This window comes from Chanodichthys erythropterus, chromosome 17, assembly GCF_024489055.1.
Source record: "Chanodichthys erythropterus isolate Z2021 chromosome 17, ASM2448905v1, whole genome shotgun sequence".
NCBI classification, from domain to species: Eukaryota; Metazoa; Chordata; class Actinopteri; order Cypriniformes; family Xenocyprididae; genus Chanodichthys; species Chanodichthys erythropterus.
The window spans coordinates 27,426,565-27,448,262 of NC_090237.1; the positions used below are offsets into that span (position 1 = coordinate 27,426,565).

The 21,698-nt window shown below is 39.4% G+C and overlaps 1 protein-coding gene across 3 annotated transcripts in view; it reads right to left on the minus strand.

The window, feature by feature from the left end:
- Positions 1–21,698, minus strand: part of LOC137004672 (IgGFc-binding protein) — a 68,482-nt gene that overhangs the window by 18,872 nt on the left and 27,912 nt on the right. For all 3 annotated transcript variants that reach the window (XM_067365234.1, XM_067365235.1, XM_067365236.1), the window contains 11 exons: positions 19,723–20,287; positions 19,209–19,627; positions 18,249–18,428; positions 17,573–18,143; positions 16,763–17,028; positions 5,124–5,456; positions 4,406–4,988; positions 2,703–2,902; positions 2,440–2,581; positions 1,923–2,251; positions 849–1,425 (listed from right to left, as the gene is read on the minus strand). In XM_067365234.1, the coding sequence (XP_067221335.1) occupies positions 849–1,425; positions 1,923–2,251; positions 2,440–2,581; positions 2,703–2,902; positions 4,406–4,988; positions 5,124–5,456; positions 16,763–17,028; positions 17,573–18,143; positions 18,249–18,428; positions 19,209–19,627; positions 19,723–20,287 (4,165 nt within the window). The remainder of the gene's footprint in view (positions 1–848; positions 1,426–1,922; positions 2,252–2,439; positions 2,582–2,702; positions 2,903–4,405; positions 4,989–5,123; positions 5,457–16,762; positions 17,029–17,572; positions 18,144–18,248; positions 18,429–19,208; positions 19,628–19,722; positions 20,288–21,698) is intronic.

The window sequence follows — 21,698 nt, forward strand, 5'->3', positions numbered from 1 at the left end:
ACATGAGGGTGAGTAATTAATGATTTAATTTTCATTTTTGGGTGAACTAACCCTTTAAGCATCCCTCTATGCACAACTTGACAACAGAATTGCCACTGGAATGTAATTTTTTTTTCCTTTAGTTTACTCGGCATAATGATTGGAAATCATAACATTTAAGCTAAAGCATTTTTTATTTTGTAAGATTTTTTTATTTTGTAAGAAGTTACTGTTAGTGATGTTTGTCTGTAAAAAAAAAAAAAATAATACTAATTAAATAATACTACTACTGATTGTACTACTAATAATATTACTACTATTTATAATATAACACACTCTAAGGTTTGATAAGATTCTCGGCTCATGAATATTAATTATCCTGTCTGTGTTTGCTGGAACTGATTTGCTGAAACCAAAACGTGAACAGTAATAGGTGAGCACTAGCCAATAAGATTGCTGCTTGAATTTCAAACTCTCAGTCAAAATGTTCAAATGTAGGCGAGTGAAAAATATATATCTGTGATGAATTTATTCTTAGTTTCTAATTCCATCACTGGAGACAGAAATCTAAAAATGTATTTGCCAGTGGCTAATGGACAGACATTTAGACGCCTAGCGTGAGATTTACTTGCAATGTAAAGGGTTGTTAAAGTCAAACTGAATAAAACTGAATTTGTGCTAGTCTTTTCTTCCCTACTGTAACATATATCTGAGTAGAGTGGCTCATAAATAATGCAAAATAATGCACAGATATATTATTTATAATAAATACTGTGATATTCCATAAAAAAAAAAAAAAAATCCATTTTGATTTGATGGTGACTTTAAGTATACAAGCACCTGCCTTATAAGTGCTTAAGCAAACTTACAGCAATTGAATTTCTCTCTCCATTCTGTAATAATGATGCCCTCTTGTCGACACCGAGCGACGTAGGTCTCCAGAGCCTGACAGAGAATTCTTCGGTCTCCGTTACTGAAGCACAGGTCATACACACAGCTTTGCTGGAAGGCCTGTGGGTTCACTTTAGCATAACATGCATTAAAGACACTCAGACCTGTAGAAGTCAGGACACCACAGAATGCGTCTGTTTCATACAGGGCACGAATGTGAGGAGCACAAACAGGGCAGCCGGTCTCACAGCCATCATGGCACGCAGATGTGACATTGTCTTCTGCTCTCCAGCTCTTTGCCCATTGGTACAAACTTGGCAGTAGGTTTCCAGCAGGGTTTCTCAGCTCATCTCCAGCATTACCATTGAAATTTCCACACAGGCCACACACAACTCCATAGTAACTGCTAGGCAGCTGCAGGTCGACTCTTGAATCCCAGTCATAAGAGACGCGCAGACCAAAATCAGTTTCCAAAAGCACAGCATTACCACTCTCTCGCACCCTCACACGGCCGTCATGAAGATCAAGTGGAAGATTAAACACCAAACCATCCACCTGACAGAAACAAATCAGAATCATTAAAGACATTATGCTTTTTAACTATTATTTTATTACTCTAATATTGTCTTATTACTGCCTGTCTGTTTCTTAAGTTGTTCTGTTTTGGTGAGCCAAAGACAAATGTCTATTCTATTCTATTCTATTACGTTTTCTATTGTAATACGTTTTCTATTCTAATACATTTATAATATGTTTTCTTACACAGTAAACATTTATTTATTAAATTAATTAATTTATTTATCACATTTATTTATTACTAGGTCAGATGTAATTGTAGGTTGATGGGTTATTTTGGGCTTGTTTACCAAGATCACATAAGAATTGATAAACCAGATATTATTTTATTTTTGTATTCAGTTTTGTATTCAGTAAGACAAACAAGCTGAGTAGCTCTCTTTATTTCATGAATCTAAAATTAAACTATGACAGGTGAACCTGAATGAGTTTGTGTCTTTAAAATATTAGTAAAAATATCTGAAGTGACTCATTACCATGATCTGTCCCTTCTGATGGTTCACCACAGTAATTGTGTTGCCATGTACAATAACCTCCACCTCCCGCACATAAGACACATCAGGGTTGCCACGGTTTTCATTGCTCTGTGTCACAGAGAAGGGCGCCAGTCTGCTCAGATTCCCACAGGTCTCGGACAAGACGTATCTGCAGGTGCCTTGGAAGTCAAAGTAATAGCCATCAAAGGTGTGGTAATGCGGATCACCCCATGCCCAGCAGGTTCTGTTGTACAGGGGCACACACACGGCCTTGCCGTTTTCAAAGCGGCATGTCTCTTTCTCTCGACAGTGGATGTCTTGACATGGATCTATGGACAGAAGCAGTGAGAAGAAACACAAATGACAAAATCTGCCATTTACTAATACATTACAGCTGCTGTCTGCTTGCATTTTTCCTGTAATTTGCATATTAGTAATGAACACAAAACAGTCAAAACCAAAAAAAATTCATATTTGAGTAGTTCCTTGTACAAAGAAAAAGCAAAGTTATCTTGACCTGAGTGATAGCAGGCCCACACTCCCGCTCTCAGTAAACACTGTGTGTCGTTAGGACAGTTGACTCTCTCACAGGAAACTCCCTTCCCTGGATCACATTGACATTTCTTCTCACACTGGTCCAGGTAAACCACCTCCCCAGCCTAAAAAAGGAAACTCAGTCATATGCAGGACAAGAAAGAGAAGGAAATCCAGACAGGCACTTACAGCTAATATGTGTGCATATCCAAAATCACTACAACAAACTCAAAGTAATCACTCCACCTTAAACGTGCGTCCCTGCTCATAGCATCCACATTGCTGGTGTTCAATGCACTGCTGGCCATCAAAAAGATAACCACTGTCACAAGCACAGCCCTCAGTGCAGGTCTGAGGACACCTGATTATTGTAGTGAGCCCAGGACAGGCAGCAGAGCAGACGTCTGCACAGAGCTCATAATGGCTGTGAGCAGGACAGGGCATTGCTGGAAGACAATGATTAAGACAGAAATGAGATACTTATTGGATAAGAAGATAAGCACAAAAGTATAGTAGAGTATACATGTTACAGGCATAACATTATGACCACTGACAGGTGAAGTGAATAACACTGATTATCTCTTCATCACGACACCTGTTAGTGGGTGGGATATATTAGGCAGCAAGTGAACATTTTGTCCTCAAAGTTGATGTGTTAGAAGCAGGAAAAATGGGCAAGCGTAAGGATTTGAGTGAGTTTGACAAGGGCCAAATTATGATGGCTAGATGACTGGGTCAGAGCATCTCCAAAACTGCAGCTCTTGTGGGGTGTTCCCGGTCTGCAGTAGTCAGTATCTATCAAAAGTGGTCCAAGGAAGGAACAGTGGTGAACCAGCAACAGGGTCATGGGCGGCCAAGGCTCACTGATGCACGTAGGGAGCGAAGGCTGGCCCGTGTGGTCCGATCCAACAGACGAGCTATTGTAGCTCAAATTGCTCAAGAAGTTAATGCTGGTTCTGATATAAAGGTGTCAGAATACACAGTGCGTTGCACTTTTTTGCACATTTTCTTTTACATCATGTGGATGGCCGGGTGTGTGTGCGCCAATTAACTGGGAAAACTTGGCACCAGGATGCACTATGGGACGAAGGCAAGCCTGCGGAGGCAGTGTGATGCTTTGGGCAATGTTCTTCTGGGAAACCTTGGGTCCTGCCATCCATGTGGAAGTTACTTTGACACGTACCACCTACCTAAGCATTGGTGCAGACCATGTACACCCTTTCATAGAAACGGTATTCCCTGGTGGCTGTGGCCTCTTTCAGCAGGATAATGCACCCTGCCACAAAGCAAAAATGGTTCAGGAATGGCTTAAGGAGCACAATAACTAGTTTGAGGTGTTGACTTGGCCTCCAAATTCCCCAGATCTTAATCCAATCGAGCACCTGTGGGATGTGCTGAACAAACAAATCCGATCTGATCCATGGAGGCTCCACCTTGCAACTTACAGGACTTCTTGACATCTTGTTACCAGATACCACAGCACACCTTCAGGGGTCTAGTGGAGTCCATGCCTCGACGGGTCAGGGCTGTTTTGGGGGACCAACACAATATTAGCAAAGGTGGTCATAATGTTATGCCTGATCGGTGTATATATATTAGTTAAATTAGTTAAATTGGACAAAGAACAACAACTTTTTTCTTTATAGGATGTCTTTGTATTTAGAATTTTTTTTTCTGGGAATGTTTGGGCTATATTTTGTATGGATAAAAAATCTAATTGTATAAATATTGTCTAAAGCATATTTTAAAATTGCATTTCAAGCAAGAATGTCTTGATTGCAAGTCTAGACCCAGATTTTTAATTCCTTAACTGAAGGCTTTTCTGCTCACCAAGGTTTCATTTATTTGAGCAAAACTACAGTAAAACTGTAATGTTATTCCTGTGTTAGCAAAGCTCAATTTTCAGCAGTCTTCAGTGTCACATGATCCCTCAAGAAGAACAAACTTACGGCAGAAAGAATCTGTCCTCCATTTTTGGATAAGGACTCCAGCTGCAAGGCATCTAAAAGCGTATCTCGCCACACTGTCGCAAACCACCTTGCTGCTGCCGCCAGACACGCACGTATCAAAGACACAGTCGTTCATATAATCTGAAGGGTTCAGCACAACATGACAGGCGGCAAATGGTCCACTGGGGTCAATCAGAACTCCACAGTAGGGACGCTTCTCATATATGGCTTTCAGTTGGGGATTACAGTCCAGACATGTACCGCTTTCACATCCGTCCCCACACACTGCTCCAGGGACGTCCACTTTCCAGGCTCTCCCGAATACATTCACGTCCTGTGTAATATTGCCATCTGGAAGACGGAAATCATTGGAAGGAACTCCGTCAAAGTTACCACAGAGTCCGCAGGTCTTGCCACGGTAGTTGCCAGGGACGGTAACAGTGACTCTGTAAACCCGGTCATAGGTCACCTGGAGGCCAAAGCCGGTCTTGATGATGTAGTTACTACCGTCATTATAGGCCTGGACCAAGGAGCCATTTAAACTGTTTGAACTGTATGGGATGTTAGTCAAAACCCCATTGACCTGTGGGAATAGCATCGTATTAGAGTCATACTACAGAAATCCAACAACATAAGCTCAGAATCACATATCATCAGGCATTATGGGAGCTTGATTGAGCAGCCTCGGAAGAACAAAAGCAGACAAACCTCCACTTACCAAGATCTGGGGCTCATTTTGTCTTATGATCAGGGTGCTGCCATAGATGGTTAAGGCCACTTGCTTAGTAACAGAAACTATGCTATTGGGAAACCACATCTTATTCTCCACCTGGATGGAGAAAGGGGTCAGGCTGGTCCTTTCAAGGCCACAGGATTGGGACAGGACGTATGTACAGGTGCCCTGAAAATCAAAGCGCTTCCCGTCAAAGGACGTGTAGTGTGGGTCTCCAGCAGCTTCACAAACAGCGTTCCCGATTGGCTGGCATCTGCGAACGCCATCCACCAGCTCACACTTCTCATAGGGGCCACAAGATAACTTATTACAGACCACCTGTGGAAACAAACAGTGCATTCATGTCCACAAGCAAAACAGCTCATGTCATGTAGCTCTAAAGAGATAACAACTAACACAAAATGATGAAGCTGTCAAACATTAACTGCCACTTCAAATGTCTTGATTGGTGGAAATATATCTACTTATCTACCTATATATTTACATATAGATAGCAAGACAGTTTGCCATTTTATTTAATTTCTTTCACCATCATTTCCATCATAACTGAATGCTGTTAAACAAATAATTTCATTACTTTCAAGACCCCCCCCCCCCCCAAAAAAAAAAAGAATTACCTGATAACATGTATATACACCACTAGATGTTATTAGTAGAAAAAGTAAAGTTATTGAAGAAAAGTGTTTACTGTAAGTTATAGCTTTAAGTTGCTCTGATTTTGTTGCAACTTATGTTCAATAAATCTTAGTTCTAAACTCTTTATAAACTAGGGAGGAAGACTGACCTCTTATGTCAAAATAATTTCTCATTATATGACTCCTCTAAACCCTTCTTCAAAAGGATAGTTCACCCAAAAATGAAAATTACCAGAGGTGTCAAGTAACGAAGTACAAATACTTCGTTACCTTACTTAAGTAGAAATTACTGGAGTAATTATTTTTCAGCTTACTTTTTACTTCTACTCCTTACATTTTCATTCAATTATCTGTACTTTCTACTCCTTACATTTTAAAAATAGCCTCGTTACTCCTATTTCATTTCGGCTTGTTTTCATAACGGCTTAAAAAAAAAAAAAAAAAAAAAAACTATCCAGATAAATCGCGCCATCCGGATAGAGTGAATTTGATTGTGGTTGGATGAGAAGATAAAACATATACCATTCTGACACCCTATTGGTTTGTACACGATCCATCACACCTGCACATCAAATCACGTCACACTCCAGCAAGGAGGATATAGTCAGTGTTGGGGGCATTACTCAAAAAAGATAATTTCTTATAAGTTATTATTTCTACACTACTGGCTCATTTAGGCTATCAAACGGGTGCTTTCTCTTCGTCCTCTGCAAATTAAGCTAGGTAACGTTAGTTCGAGACGTTTAAATCGTATACACCGTTTTTTAATTTTTTTTTTTTTTTTTAAGCGCGACCCTTTTATTTATGTGACCCATAGTCCTATACCACCATGTAGCTAAACAAGCCAAAACGAATTCATTTAAAACGAAACTGAAGGTAAACCTGCATTGCTCTCATGGTGTTACGGACTATTGTACCTTTTATATGTTTTTTTTAAAACTGTATTTTATTTTTTATAATGAACAAGTTGCGATGTCACGTTTCCAGTGCGTTGTTGTGTGTGCGTGAGGCGCGGGCGCGATCAAACAGCTGTCTTTGCTGGGGACTTGCCTCATCGTCATGGCAACGGTTCGTGAACAGGTCAGATTAGGTCAGAGTTTGTTGGATGCTCAGACGACCAAACAAACACCGATTAAACATGTTCAGTCGGGTAAGACTCCGACCAACGCCAACACCTATCCAACAAACTCCAACAGACGAGTTTCCTCCTGAAAAATCCAGCTAAAACCAGCCTAAGCTGGTCAGGCTGGTTTTAGCTGGTCTCCCAGCCTGGTCATAGCTGGTTTTACAGGGGTTTTGACTTTTGACCAGCTTAAACCAGCTGAACACCTGCTAACCCAGGCTGGGAGACCAGCTTGACCAGCTAAGCCAGGCTGGGAGACAAGCTAAAATCAGCTACTTCCAGCTTAAACCAGCTAAGACCAGTCAACCAGCTTAGGCTGGTTTTAGCTGGATTTTTCAGCAGGGTTTGCTGGCGTTTGTCGGTGCGGTGTGAACTGAAACAGCTGAAAACAGCTGGCGGTGTTAATGTCAAGCCCTGATTGTTACTAAGCCTGCCCTGGGTACACCAAAACTACCCGCATTTTTCTTATCCGTTGCCCTCACAGATTTCTGCAGTTAAGCTTGGATGTACATTTACATTCCAATAAAGGTTATTAATGCCTCTGAAGTTTGACTTTTTGCAACATTAGAATACTTATAGGCAACTAGTCATGATATCTTCCGCTCCATGAAACACATGTTAATGCTCAGTAGTACACATATATGGTCCTTCAATGTATTTGCATTGTACTAAAATGCGTTCATTTTCAATGGACATATATGCGGCTGAAACGGGTAGCCTAGTGCATCCCAAATTTTTCAACATTAACATTTTAATATAACATTATAGTCATTATGGCCTTTAGAAAAATGTTTTTTTTGAGGAGGTGGAGTACACAATAGGCCCCTGTGGCGCGGCCTAAGCTTTTGTCCTTAATGGCATTTTTTCCCCTACATTACTTTTACTTTTATACTTTAAGTAGTTTTGAAACCAGTACTTTTACACTTTTACTTGAGTAAAACGCTTGAGTTGATACTTCAACTTCTACAGAAGTATTTTTAAACCCTAGTATCTATACTTCTATTTGAGTAATGAAAGTGAATACTTTTGACACCAGTGAAAATGACCCCATGATTTACTCACCCTCAAGGGTCCGTGTAATGCTTCACAATTCAATTTTCAGACCATACAATGCAAATGCAAAAATGAAAAATTGAAACCAGACGTTCATTTTTGCTGTTTTTCGGTTACATCATATATGGATATTTGCCATTTTTTCCCCCTTTTTTCAATTTTTTTTACTTTTGCAAAATGATGACTTAAGAAACAATCATTTGAATAAATGAAACTAACCGATTTTCTATTTTTCCATTTTCTGTCTTGTAATTGCGGCGTGGGCTGTACCATTAGCACGGGGGTGTGGCCGCGGACTGCTGTCATCTCACTGATGTAACTGCTTTATTTACACTGCATGCATGTTGAGGAGTAGTTTAAAAGAATGGAGGATGACCTTTTTCACCAAAAGTGCTATCAGATTTAATTATTAATATAATAACTGTGCTTAATATAGACAGTCCGGACTGGCCATCGCAAGCAGCTGGGAAAAGTAAAATCCCGGTGGCTTGGCTGATTTGGCACGTTGCCCAGCTTGTTTGTATTTACAATTACTTATTCATTACAATATATACAATATTGTATATACAATTAATATACAATACCCTTGGTCAGGTACAACCACGAGATCCCAGTTCATTTTCAGTGGGATAGACAGCAGACTGAGTGAAGATCCTTCACGTCAATATAGCATGAAAGATAAAAAGACTACCAAGCGAAAATATACAAAACATTTATAAAAAAATACACAAAACATTGTTAAGTTTTTAGCTCTTGTTTGTAATACAATATTTGTACAGTAAACATGCAGATGTTTTCTTTAGCGGGCATCGTTTGTTACCACGGCAACCGCTTGAGCTTCCGCACTTCACACGCTTCTCATTCGCTTAAAATAACCTTAAATCCAGCACAGTTATTAACTCTGTTTATTAGCTAGATACGGTTCGCCGAAGATGAGGCGAATCTGATCTATATGACGCAAGTCAAGAGCACTATGATTTATTTTCAATTATTAATTTTAATAAATAAATACAAATACTTTGATTTGGCACATTGCCCATCTTGTTTGTAGTTATTTATTGACCTATTCGGCATTATTTGTTGCCTGTGGTGTACCCAAATGATTACTGCGAGAATCCAGCATTCGATAATGAACAGAAATAAATCGTATAAGCCTATCTTGAAAGCGCTATAGCTAGCCTATATAAAATATTTTAGGCTAGGCTAAAAACGAGCGCTAAAACCTAACAATTTTTTTAAATGATGCTCAGTTGTTTTTTTTTTATATATTTTCGCTTGGTAGTATTTTTATCTTTCATATAGGCCTATTGACGTGAAGGATCTTGGCAAGCCTGCCCTATCCCACTGAAAATGAACTGGGATCTCGTGGTTACTGTAGTCTACCAAGTAAAATGCAAGGCCATAATGTATATTAATAAAATAAAGTAATAACGAACAAATATACAAACAAGCTGTGCCAATTAAATCAGCCAAGCCACCGGGATTTCACTTTTCCCAGCTGCTCGCGATGGCCAGTCCGAGACTGCCTTATATTTAGCACAGTTATTATATTAATAATAAAAATGATAGAGTGAAAAGATAATCCTTTATGTTCATTCTTTTAAACTACTCCTCAACATCAGGGCCGCGTTATCCTAATGGGCAACATGGGCTGCAGCCCAGGGCCCCGAACACTGGGGGGCCCCCGAGACAATCCTCTTTTGCGTTTTAAAACGCATTGTCGTCACACACCTGAATCAAGAGTCACAGGCGCAGCGGACACGCACGCAGGAATACAACCAGGACAGTAGCGTAGCGTCTGGGTATGCACGTGCATATGGGCCTGGGTGGATTGGTGGCCCGCTACTACAGGCTTACCATCAAGGTATACTTCGGGCGTTCGCATCGCGTAATTTTCGTCATCAGGAGGGTTCGCGGACGTCCGCACTCCCCGTCTGCGTGCAGCCCAATTTTTAAAGTTTTAAAGACCGTCATTTTTAAAGTTTCTGAAACTTATGCATGCAGTAATGTAAGTACAGCATTTTAAACGAGTCATACTGGTTTTCTGAAAAAACGGCTACATCTGCTCATTTTAAGATACTGCACAAGATGTGAATAAATGTAACTCGTACACTCGTTGGGGTGGATACTTTTTATTTAACGAAATAAAATGCACATAAAACGTGATGGAAACATTTAGAGAAGAAACTAATAGTACATTTATTAGGTATAAAACGTGCATTAAAAGAAGTCTTTGACAGAATAATTAATCAACTAGAATAATCTGAAATGATGCTATGACCATTCTGAAATTCCAAAGCCAGAGTCTAATCGGTCGAATTTAAACTTGGACTTGTTAAAAAGCCTTTTTTAATTTTAACTTTATTTTTTTACATTTTTAGATCAGCAATGCAAATTCATAATGATGGAGGAGAGCATATAGTACTATAGTGCTGTTGTTGTCAATCCTATATGTTTTTACCATTTTTGTATCTTATTCATATTAAAATCTTAGGGCTCATTCGCATAAGACGCGCGATTATGGATGTCGAGGGGGAGGGGGAGGGGGAGGGGGAAGGGGGGCCTTTGCGTTCGTTAGCCCAGGGCCCCGAGAAGGCTTAACGCGGCACTGCTCAACATGCATGCAGTGTAAATAAAGCAGTTACATCAGTGAGATGACAGCAGTCCGCGGCCACACCCCCGTGCTAATGGTACAGCCCACGCCGCAAATTACAACAAGACAGAAAAAATGGAAACAGAGAAAATCGGTTAGTTTCATTTATTCAAATGATTGTTTCTTAAGTTATCATTTTGCAAAAGTGAAATTGAGAAAAGGGGGAAAAAATGGCAAATATCCACTGATGATGTAACCGAAAAACAAGAAAAATGAACGTCTGGTTTCAGTTTTTCATTTTTGCATTTGCATTGTATGGTCTGAAAACTGAATTGTGAAGCGTTACACGGACCCTCAAGCCATCCTATGTGTATATGTGACCTGATCCAGCAAAATGAGTCACAGTGACCCAAATTTCTAAGTATAAATGGAAAGATGAGACAATAAGCTTTAAAATGATTTTAAAGTTTTTTGCCCGTTTTAAACGCTTTTAAAGTTTTTTGCCCGTTTTTTGTTGATATCTTTCAAAATCCATTGCATTTAAAGGGATAAACTATTTATTTTACAGCTTAATTTGACCAAAGACATTTTTATATATATAAATGCTAAACCAGGCTGAAGCTCAAATTATTTGAAAGTATTTATTTGAATTAACCCTTTAAGACCTGAAGGCTTTTTTAGTTTTTTTTTTTTTTTTTTTTTTTTTTTTATGAGCGACACACACAAAAGTAAAGACTCATAACTCCAAAACTGTAGCAAGGAGAGTCAAAAGGTAGGTATCATTTGATAGAAAACATTTTAAATTTTAAGAAAATATAAATTACATTACATTTGGACATTTTCTTGCTGAGAAACAGCTGATAAATACAAAAAAAAAATAAAAAAATAAAATAATATATATATATATTTATACAACAGTTCTGTCTGGTTCTCGAATCTGATTGGCTGATAGCCATGCGATATTTCAGTGATAACAGCACTCCTACTGCCTTTTCACCGTTTGTATCACTCCGCTTGAAGTGATCGTCATGGCGGCCGATCAAATCAACCGTAATTTTTACAAATACTACTTCTTGTACCACGAACTGTAGTTTTAATAGTTTTTTAGGCGAGAATGTAGTTGTTTAGACCTGAAATATGTGACTCATATTTAATAACAGCGCCTATTTTACAATTTGTTTTGACGTTTTCGGAGATGCGATCTCGAGTGCGTCAGCGGCCGTTCAGTGCTTCTGTAACCGCTGAGAACAGCTTCATCTCGGCCAGTGCCTCGGGGATTTGCCGCTGGCTCTTATAGTGGTTAAACACGAGACATAATTCAATTTGAGTACATAGAACGGGCAATCTTTGGTCTTATTGATCTATTATTTGTTCCAGAGCAAGTCGAATTGTGCTATATTAAATTTGATAATAATAAACGTTACGTTACATCCTTATATAGCATATTGGCTACAACTAGACGGGACATATCAGACTCTTCTCCGCTCTTTAAATATGTAAAACATTAAACTTTATAAACATATGGTTTTTTGAGTAAAGAAAACGCTTTACAATTTTTTTACAATCTTTATTTACCTTTGTATTGCACAGAGATGTCCAAACTGTGTGCGCACTTCATTCACGAGGTGAGGCGGATTTTTGAGGTTTGACTGACAGTTTGAGGATCCAATGGAGTTAGGAGGTTTTGTCACAAGCTCTTTAACCCATAAATGCATACCTCGGGTCGTTATCGACCCGGGACGTCATCTACTACCCTCCTGCTCATTCATTTTTTTAAGTCAGACCTCCATGTTCTTAGTATTCCTCAATCTATTTATTATCAACAATATAACAAGGAAAAAAATCCAAAAATGTAAAATAATATCTGTTTTCTAATTAATATATTGTAAAAAGTGTATAGGGTCGATATCGACCCGAGGTATGTAAGAGTGTAAGTATATTTTTCTGTGTAGAAAGAAACCGCTCTGCAGCGCTTTGTGCAACGCTCGTCTCAATAAATGTAATTCACCTTTATTCCTCAAGGTGGCAATGTTTGACAAACGATGATGTGAGGCGTCAATCAAATTTACCTCAGACATAAAACAAATTGTCATGGCTCAGCGATTTACAGCTGAGCAAGTCTGCGATCAAATATTATCCTCGCTTGATGATGGATCTGACGACGAAGCTGTCAGGGAACAAATTATTGACGATGATGACAGTGAAGAAAACAATAGTTTCAGTATCGTATCAGATAACTCAGATCCTGAATATGAGCCAGACACTACCGGGGAAATTAGCTCTGAAGACGACAGCGATTATGACGGGGAAGCAGCTAATCAAAGCGAACCTGCCCAAGTTCCCACAGATGAGAGAGAGTCCTACACAAGCAAAAATGGACTTGTTTGGTTATCAGCTGATCTGATGAAGAGGATGCAACATTTGTCACACCAAAGAAGGGCCTTGTGGCAAGGCAAAACTGATTCTGACTGAAAGTGATGCACTCTCATGTTTCCTTGATGATGATATTCTGCACAAGGTGATTCAAAATACTAACCAGTATGCAAGAATGTATATGGTGTCTAAAGGCAGAGATCCTAGCACATGGAAACGAGTTGATGAAACTGAGATGAAGGCCGTGATAGGAGTCCTCTATCTGCTTGGGGTCTATCGCTCTCAGCACGAGTCTCTGCGATCTCTTTGGTCCAGCGGTCACAGCGGGAGGCCAATATTCAAAGCTGCATTCAGCATCAATAGGTTTGAACAGATCGTATCATTTATGAGATTTGATGACCGTGACACACGTCAGGTGAGAAAGATCAATGACAAATTTGCTCCATTTCGATCACTCTGGAATGCCTTCAATGAAAATTGCAGGAAAAACTACAACGTTGGTCCGTATGTGACAATTGACGAGCAGCTTATCCCTTTCAGAGGACGTTGCAGCTTCCGTCAGTACATGCCCAAAAAACCTGACAAATACGGCATGAAACTGTTTCTGATGTGTGATGTTGCAACGGCATACACTTTCAATGGTCTACCATACGCTGGCCGCGAAGGCGATCAGCGGTGCACAGGATTGGCAGAGAGTGTAGTAAAGAAATTGGTAGAGCCAATTCTGAACTCTGGAGTAAATGTCACAACTGATAACTGGTTTACAAGTGCAAAACTCGCTGCTGATTTGCTCTGCAAACACATTACCTTGCTGGGAACAATGCGCAAAAACAAACCAGAAATTCCGTCTGTAAGAGGAGACCTGTGGGATCAAGCCTGTTTGGTTTTTGCCAAAAGCAAGCCATGGTGTCCTATGTGCCAAAAAGAAACAAGGCCGTTGTAATTTTATCCAGTACGCATGACAAAAAAGAGGTTGATGAGGTGTCTGGGAAGCCTGTGATGATCCTAGATTATAACAAGACGAAGGGTGCTGTGGACCGCGTGGACCAACTGTGCCACACCTACAGTGTACAGAGGAGAACAAAGCGTTGGCCCTTGGCATATTTCTACAATTGCCTCAACCTTGCTGCTATTAATGCACAAGTTGTTTTCGTCGCAAAGTTCCCAGGTTGGGAAGCTGCGAGTCCTCACAGACGTCGCATTTTCCTCGAGAACCTTGGCCTTCAGCTACTGAGACCATGGATGCAAGAAAGAGCGCAGGTACCATGACTTCCCCGCGCAACCCAGAGTGCCCTGAAACGCTGTGGTTTTGTGAAACCGAACCCCACCGAGGAGGAACAACAAACAGGTGCCAGAAAGCGCAGAAGGTGTCACATATTCGTTATATAAATGCTAATATTGTTTTTAGCCATGAAAATTGTGCATGATAAAATGATGTTAATAACGAAAATATCAAATATTTTAATGATTTTTCTATTGTTATGGAGAAATGATTAACAAATGAAATACAGTGCTTTGATCATTTCTGTCTGCATTATTCATTTTTGCTTTGTGTATGTTATGCATCTGTTTGATAACAAATAAAATGTCAAAATATAACAAAATATGCATTATCATTTTGTAATTAATTGTTAAAAAAATTATTGACAGTTTTATACTAATGGGGCCATATAGAGATACAACTGTGTTCGATATATACAAGGGGTCGCTAACGACCCGAATGTGTAATAATGATTGGCGAAACACTCATGCATTTAAGGGTTAAAATCCTTTTCATTCGTTAAATATTTGTAAAACCCACATACAAGCGTAAATGGTGACCTATTTTTTTTTTTTTTTAAATAACTAGTGCTTTATGTTTGACTGAACTGTACAATTGTGCTTATTTGTTGTTCAATAAATATTATTTTATATAAATATGTCCATTAAGTAATATGGATTGAGTGAACATTACATTACTACGCCATTAGATGGCGGCAACACTTTACAGGAGAATGAGTCAGTGAAGCACAAGAGACTTTTAAATTGAAAGGAACTTTTGCAAAAGGAAGTTGTTTTAGCGCTGTGGTGTAATCTAATGGATGCTATGGAAAATTCCCAAAGCTGTAAAAAAGACAAAGATCGCTTTCCTCAGCGGACATTCAAACGGACTTGTATAAAGGATATAATATTATGGACATCGACTTGAAGAATGAATGTAATGCAATATACCAGACACAGGTAATAGCCTACTCTCTCTCTCTCTCTCTCTCTAATACTGTACAAAATTCAATGTGTTTCAATGAAGCGACTCAATGTTCCTTCGTTACTAGTTCTAAAGTGACGTTTTAGAGTTAGTAATGGAGGCTTGGTTCAACTGACAACGTGAGTTTTGAAACGTTCCTTTGTTACTACTTCTGAAGTGACGTTTTAGAATTAGTAACGGAGGCTTGGTCCAACTGACAACCTGAGATTTGAATCCGTGGCGGAAGGAAGTAGTGCTGCACAAAAGAGGGTTTTAAAGACACTCCGTTGTTGTTCTTATTTATTTACACACTCGTGCCGTCGAACTGTTGTATAAACGCAATATCACACTCGTAGCCGTGCGATATGGCTGTATATCGCGCGGCTACTCGTGTGATATTGCTCATATAATATATATTTTTTAAAATAATTTTTCTTTTTTTTTATTTGACATGGAATAACTCAGGAACACAATAAGAGAAGTTTTTTGATGATACTCTCCTATATGTAAGCTGCATCTATTTCAAATTTCGTGGTGATAGCATAAAAAATAGTTTGAAAAATTGTTGTTCATTTTTTCCGCAGCCAGGTGGCGCCAATGGGCAGTAAACTCCGGTTTAGAAGAGCTTCTCAGCACTCGTTAGGAGTTTTTCGAAAATGATTAGATGCATTAAAAAGATGAGATTCTAAGCTTTAAAATGATATCTATTTTGTGTTATTCCATGTTGGAAAACAAACATGGATGGGTCCGGGAACATTGGATACACACTGCATCCCGGAGAGATGAGAGACATGTTTTTAGCCAAGTATGTTAAATCATTCCGTGAGTAATATCTTGTTATCAACGCAATATATTATGTTGATTTTGGATTCATTTTAATCTTGGGAATCTGCTTTAAATATTGATGTGCCATTTTTTATGATCTGTGCATTTTTGATGAAGTTATGAGCACGTGAAATATACATACTTGTATTCAGTTAGCGGCTGTGCTATTTTTGTTGTAAACGCATATTACTCAGACTCATTAGAGGGTGAAAACAACGCAACAGAACCATGTTGGAGGCTTGATATGAAAGTTTAAAGTCTTTGGTTTTGTATGCAAAAAGAATTTTTGTGCTACCTATATGGATTCAATTTTTATTGGCTTTTAAAGAGAGACATTCGTCATTACGTCATGCGTCAGGTCAGAGGTCACTCTTCCACCGCAGATCGATGCATACAGCCATCTGCCGCAATCTAGTTATTATAATTAATAAAGTTTTAAATACTGCTTCGCTTCAGAAGGCCTTTATTAACACCCCGGAGCTGTGTGGAGTACTTTTACGATGGATGGGTGCACTTTTTTTGCTTCAAAATCTGTCCCTTCATTCACTGCCATTATAAAGCTTGGAAAAGCCAGGATATTTTAAAATATATCTCAGATTGTGTTCGTCTGAAAGAAGATAGTCATATTCACCTAGGATGGCTTGAGGGTGAGTGAATCATGGGACAATTTTTATTTTGGGGTGAACTATACCTTTAAGATAAAAGGCACTTTATAACCCTACAAATCAAATCCAATCCCATTACAATGTCAAAACAGTAGTATATTCTCCCTGTCATCACTTTAGTGTGTCCTCTTACCTGGCCATCCGCTGAACATGTGCACACCTCCTCACAGTTATTGCCAGGATAGAACTGTTGGTAAAGCAAGTAGTAGTGGTTGCCATAGAGACAGCCACACTGAGAGAGGGGGACGCAGCGGTCGCCACTCCTGATGTAGCCCTGGTCACACACACAGCCCTCCGTACAGCGGCTACGACAGTCAGTGGGAGCTGCCAAACTATGACATGTGACTTCACAACCAGAACCACAGAGCTCATAGTGGCTGTGAACAGGACACTGAACACCTGACAAGAGACGGACATGTGATTGGTTAAGTTATTTAACATTTATTATTAAATAGTTAATTAATAAGTAAAATTGCCACTATGACTATCAATTTTTGTTCTCATTGATGAGCTGGATCATGGTTTTTCAAGTTGATGCCCACAGGTGTGCAAACATAATTTATACATACAATATGTTGTTGCTCAAATTATGAATTTTTACAGCTTAGTTTCAAAATATCTAAACTCAAATGGATAAGATCTTTGATTTCTCATTGCAAGTAGATCATATTTGGGGTTCATGGCTTCAAAAGATTAAAACCCCCTGGGCTAGATTATGTACATGTCAGATTTGATTTTGAACTCAATACCCTTATACTGAATGTACTATATATATTTTTTATTTGTGCCCTGCTTTATATAGGCCTTTGTTGAGATGAATAGAACTAGTGCTGCAGTGTCATGAAAGTCTATCTCTACAAAAAGTCTTGTGTACGATTACAATATTACACTGTATATGGTTTCTCAGAAAGGTCTAGGTACAATTGCCCTGTGTTTGTCTCACCACAGAATTCATTAGTCCTCCAGGGGCTGATGGTCTTTCCCATCGCCTGACAGGCAGATACATATGCTGTTATGGACTGGCACAGTATATCTCTTCTTCCGTTATACAAACAGACATCGTAAACACAATCCTCAAAAAATGGAGCAGGGTTCAGCACGGTTTGACAGTCATTGAAAGGCCCCTGTGGGTCATGCAGCAGCCCACAGAAATCAGACGTCTCATACAAACTCTTTTTGGCCGGGTCACAATCCAGACAACTGTCTGTGCAGCCATGGACACAGTCTGGGATCTCGGCTACAAGCCAGCTGGCACCAAACTCCACTGGTCCTGAGGAAGGTAATGTTGTTCCTCTGATGGTCAGATCATCTTCTGGATTTCCATTGTAGTTCCCGCAGAGGCCACAGACGGCACCCATGTAGGTGCTTGGGATGGTGACGGTTGCAAAGCTGTTCCAATCAAACGTGACTCTGAGACCAAAAGAGGTTTGAACGATAGCAGACCAGCCACTTCTGAAAACAGAAACCTGACCTTCAATAAGACTGAGAGGAAGATTCAACAGCTCACCACTGACCTGAAAAAAAGAAAGCGAATTTTGCTTAAATTTCTCCAATGACAACATCCAGCTATTTGGAAAGATGAAACTTCTAGTGGTTAAATGCATGTAACTAGAACTTACGGTAACAAAACTGCTGTATTCTCTATCAATAACAATGCTGATATTATATACTTTGATTTCCAGTAGCTTTGTGAAAGTCACCGCTCTGCTTCCCCGAAAGTCATTTTGCACTAGCACATCAAATGGCACCAGTCCAGGATCTGAGACACAAACCCCTACCAACTGATACATACAGTTGCCCTGAAGGGAGAATATAATAATGCTATCATTTTACACCAAGGATACTCATCCAAACGCATCTTATTTTAGCTTCTTATAGCTTGAAATTCAACTGTAAAAAAAATCAAATAAAAAAATCAATGTGTCCCCAAATGGGGAAGATGACAGTACATGCTAGGACACTTTGAGTAAACGGGAATATTTAGGCAGAAATTTTTGTAGTTACACGTGGGAGAAAAAAAACAATATTTATACCTGGTGAACATGATTTCACCAAGCACAGCATGTTCCTGAATCAATATCTTTGTTGATCCTGGAACAATATTCCAATCAACCAGTCAGGTTTGAGGGACAAGTTTACAGTTTATGTACAGTTTAAGTTTAGGCTTACAACCAAGGTTAGGTGGTTCTACATCAGTGTTGTTCACCTATCATTTCCTCTGATTTTATAGATAACTTATAGCTAGGGTTAAGTTTAGGGGTAGGGATTAGGACTACATTTTCGGACATAAATGTTGTTACAGGATCAACAAAATATGTTGATCCAGAAACATGTCTTACTTGGCATAATCATGGTGACCATTTATACCTACACTACAGAAGCCATGAAGAGAGAGGCATAAAAGAAAGATCTATTTCCCACTTTATTAAAAAATAAAAAAAAAAATGTGGGAAAAAAAAATCCCAGTGATTTTTCATTATTCCTGCAGCTCCCCCTCCATTTTTGGTTATTACACACTGCAGAAAATATATAATGAAGAAAAAAACTGCAAGTTCTTTTGTGCGTCAATAAAATAGTACCTGGAAGTCGAAGTACTTCCCGTCAAAGGTGTAGTAGTGGGGGTCACCCAGTGCCATACAGGTGCTGTGGGAGACAGGATAACAGCCCCTAATGCCATTCACCACCTTGCAGTGCTGTCCAGCCCCACAGCCTCCATCTTGGCATTCTAGACTTCCACCCTCTGTGGAGCAACGACAAAGCCGCTGGCAGGCATCATCCGCCCAGAAAGCCTCCCCGGCGGGAACGTAGTGTCCATTGTAGGAACAGCCACATTGGGCAGAGTGTACACATTTTGATCCACTCAGAACAAAACCAGGATCACAAGCGCATGTTTCAACACAGGGTAAAGTGCAGTTCAAATGAGCCCCGAGGCCCATACAGGTCAAAGGGCAAGCACTACCACAAAATTCATAATGACTGTTTTCAGGGCATCTGTAAGCTGAAAACACATTCAGATAAAAAAAACATCACGATTTTCTAGAACAATATCAGGTCAAGTATGTTTTGCAAAATGCTTATCAGACTATTACTCACAACAATTGGCTGCCTTTCTCCAGTTGGTTAGTTGTATTCCAAAATGTTGACATACACTCGAATAGACCTCCAAGGCATTACATAAGTAGTTTTTGTGGCCATCTGCCATACAAACATCATACAAGCAGTTCTGAATATAAATAGCAGGGTTAATAACAGAATGACACTGACTGAATGGCCCCTTCATTAAGAGTCCACAGTAGTTTTCACCCTCCCATTGTTTAAGTGCTTGAACATCACATTCATGGCCCCTATTGTCATCTCTACAGCCCTCATCCCATGTTAAGTTGTGAACTTTCCAACTCTGGCCAAACACTGTCGCATTGGGAGCCTGGGTGCTCGAAGGCATTGTGAAATCATCATTGGGATCACCATTAAAGTTGCCACAGAGGCCACAGACTTTGTTCATGAAGGCAGTGGGCATTGACACCATGAGATAGTGGTTATAGCCATACTGCACACTCAGCCCAAAAGAAAAAAGGATAGTGATGAAGCTGCCAGACTGGAACATGGATATGCCAACATCATCAAGAACGACAGGAAGGCTCCACACACTCTGGTCAATCTGTACAAATAAAAACATATTATTGCATATTAAATTACCAAAAAATAAATAAATAAATAAAATAATGGAATATTGCAGTGTTTAAGGGACAGTGTTATTTAGTGTGTTTAAAAGTGCGTTTCCACCGCAGGAACTTTCCCCAGTAACTAGGGACTTTGGGGTGGTACTCTGTGTGTTTCGACTGCAGGGACCAGGGTCCAAATGAAGTTCCGGGAAAAAAAAATCCCCTCAGAAAGTCTTTGCTCATGGGGTACTTTCTTAAAGTTCAGTAACATTCAGGGGTGAGACTTGGGAGCTGAACATTAGTTGAGTTCACACAGCATTTTGATTGGTTGACCCCACGCAGCATTTTATTTAAACCACTATTTTTGAAAGTCTGTTGTGGTGCATGCAGTAAGAGTTGTTTGCTGTTCAAATCAACAATGGAGTTTAAAAAGTATGACCGTTGGACCAACAACAAGATGTAACAAGTGGATCAGATTTGTAAGTCAGATTTTCTTTCATTTTATTACCTTTAACGAACGAATAAGCAAATGAAATAACACAGTTCATTTTGATAATTATTTAATGTATTTATCTGATTGAAAATCACAAAAATGGTGATGAAAAAAGGGTGTGAAAAAGGAGACAAAAAGAACAGGTAGAGATGAGGAAATGAAGATGAGTCACAGAAGCGAGAGCCCTGTGGAAATGGCGGAACTGTGGTTGTCTTTGAAGTTTAACCGCTATCGCTTGAGTTTTAATCCTTGGGGTATACACCAGGAAGATTGCATTGGAATCTTTGGATGTATCATACTCTGCACAAAGAAGAGTTGAGGCAATCGAAATGGAATACACTGGAGTTCAACGGCACGCCAAATGGGTTTGAAGATTTTATTTGTACTCTCTTTTAACTTGACTGTTGGCCTAATTATTCTTGAAAAAAATACCTCAAATTCAATGAAATTCAATTGAATCTCAAAAATAGGAGAGATCAAATGGCACTATTTCCACTCTATTAAAGCTTCCTTCGATCTCTCATCCCTTCACAAAGATTATAGGCCCTAGTCCCTATACAAAAGAAACCAACCATATTTTTGTGCAAGATTAATCTATAATAAGGCTGTTTTCCCTGCCCAACTACATACATCTGTAAAGCCACAACTGTGCAATTAAACCCTGAGGTATGTAACCACACAAATGGCAGAACAAATGTACTACAACATCAAATATACTCCACAGTCAATGTCCCCATAAAACAAAAACCCTATCGCATGTCTCCAACAAAACAGGCCATAATTAAGAAACTGCTTGAGAAGATGTTATCCTCAGGTATTATTCCATCACATTCTAGCTAGTCTTCTCCTGTGGTGTTGGTCCCTAAAAAAGATGGCGGACATAGATTTTGTGTGGACTACAGAAAACATCTCAG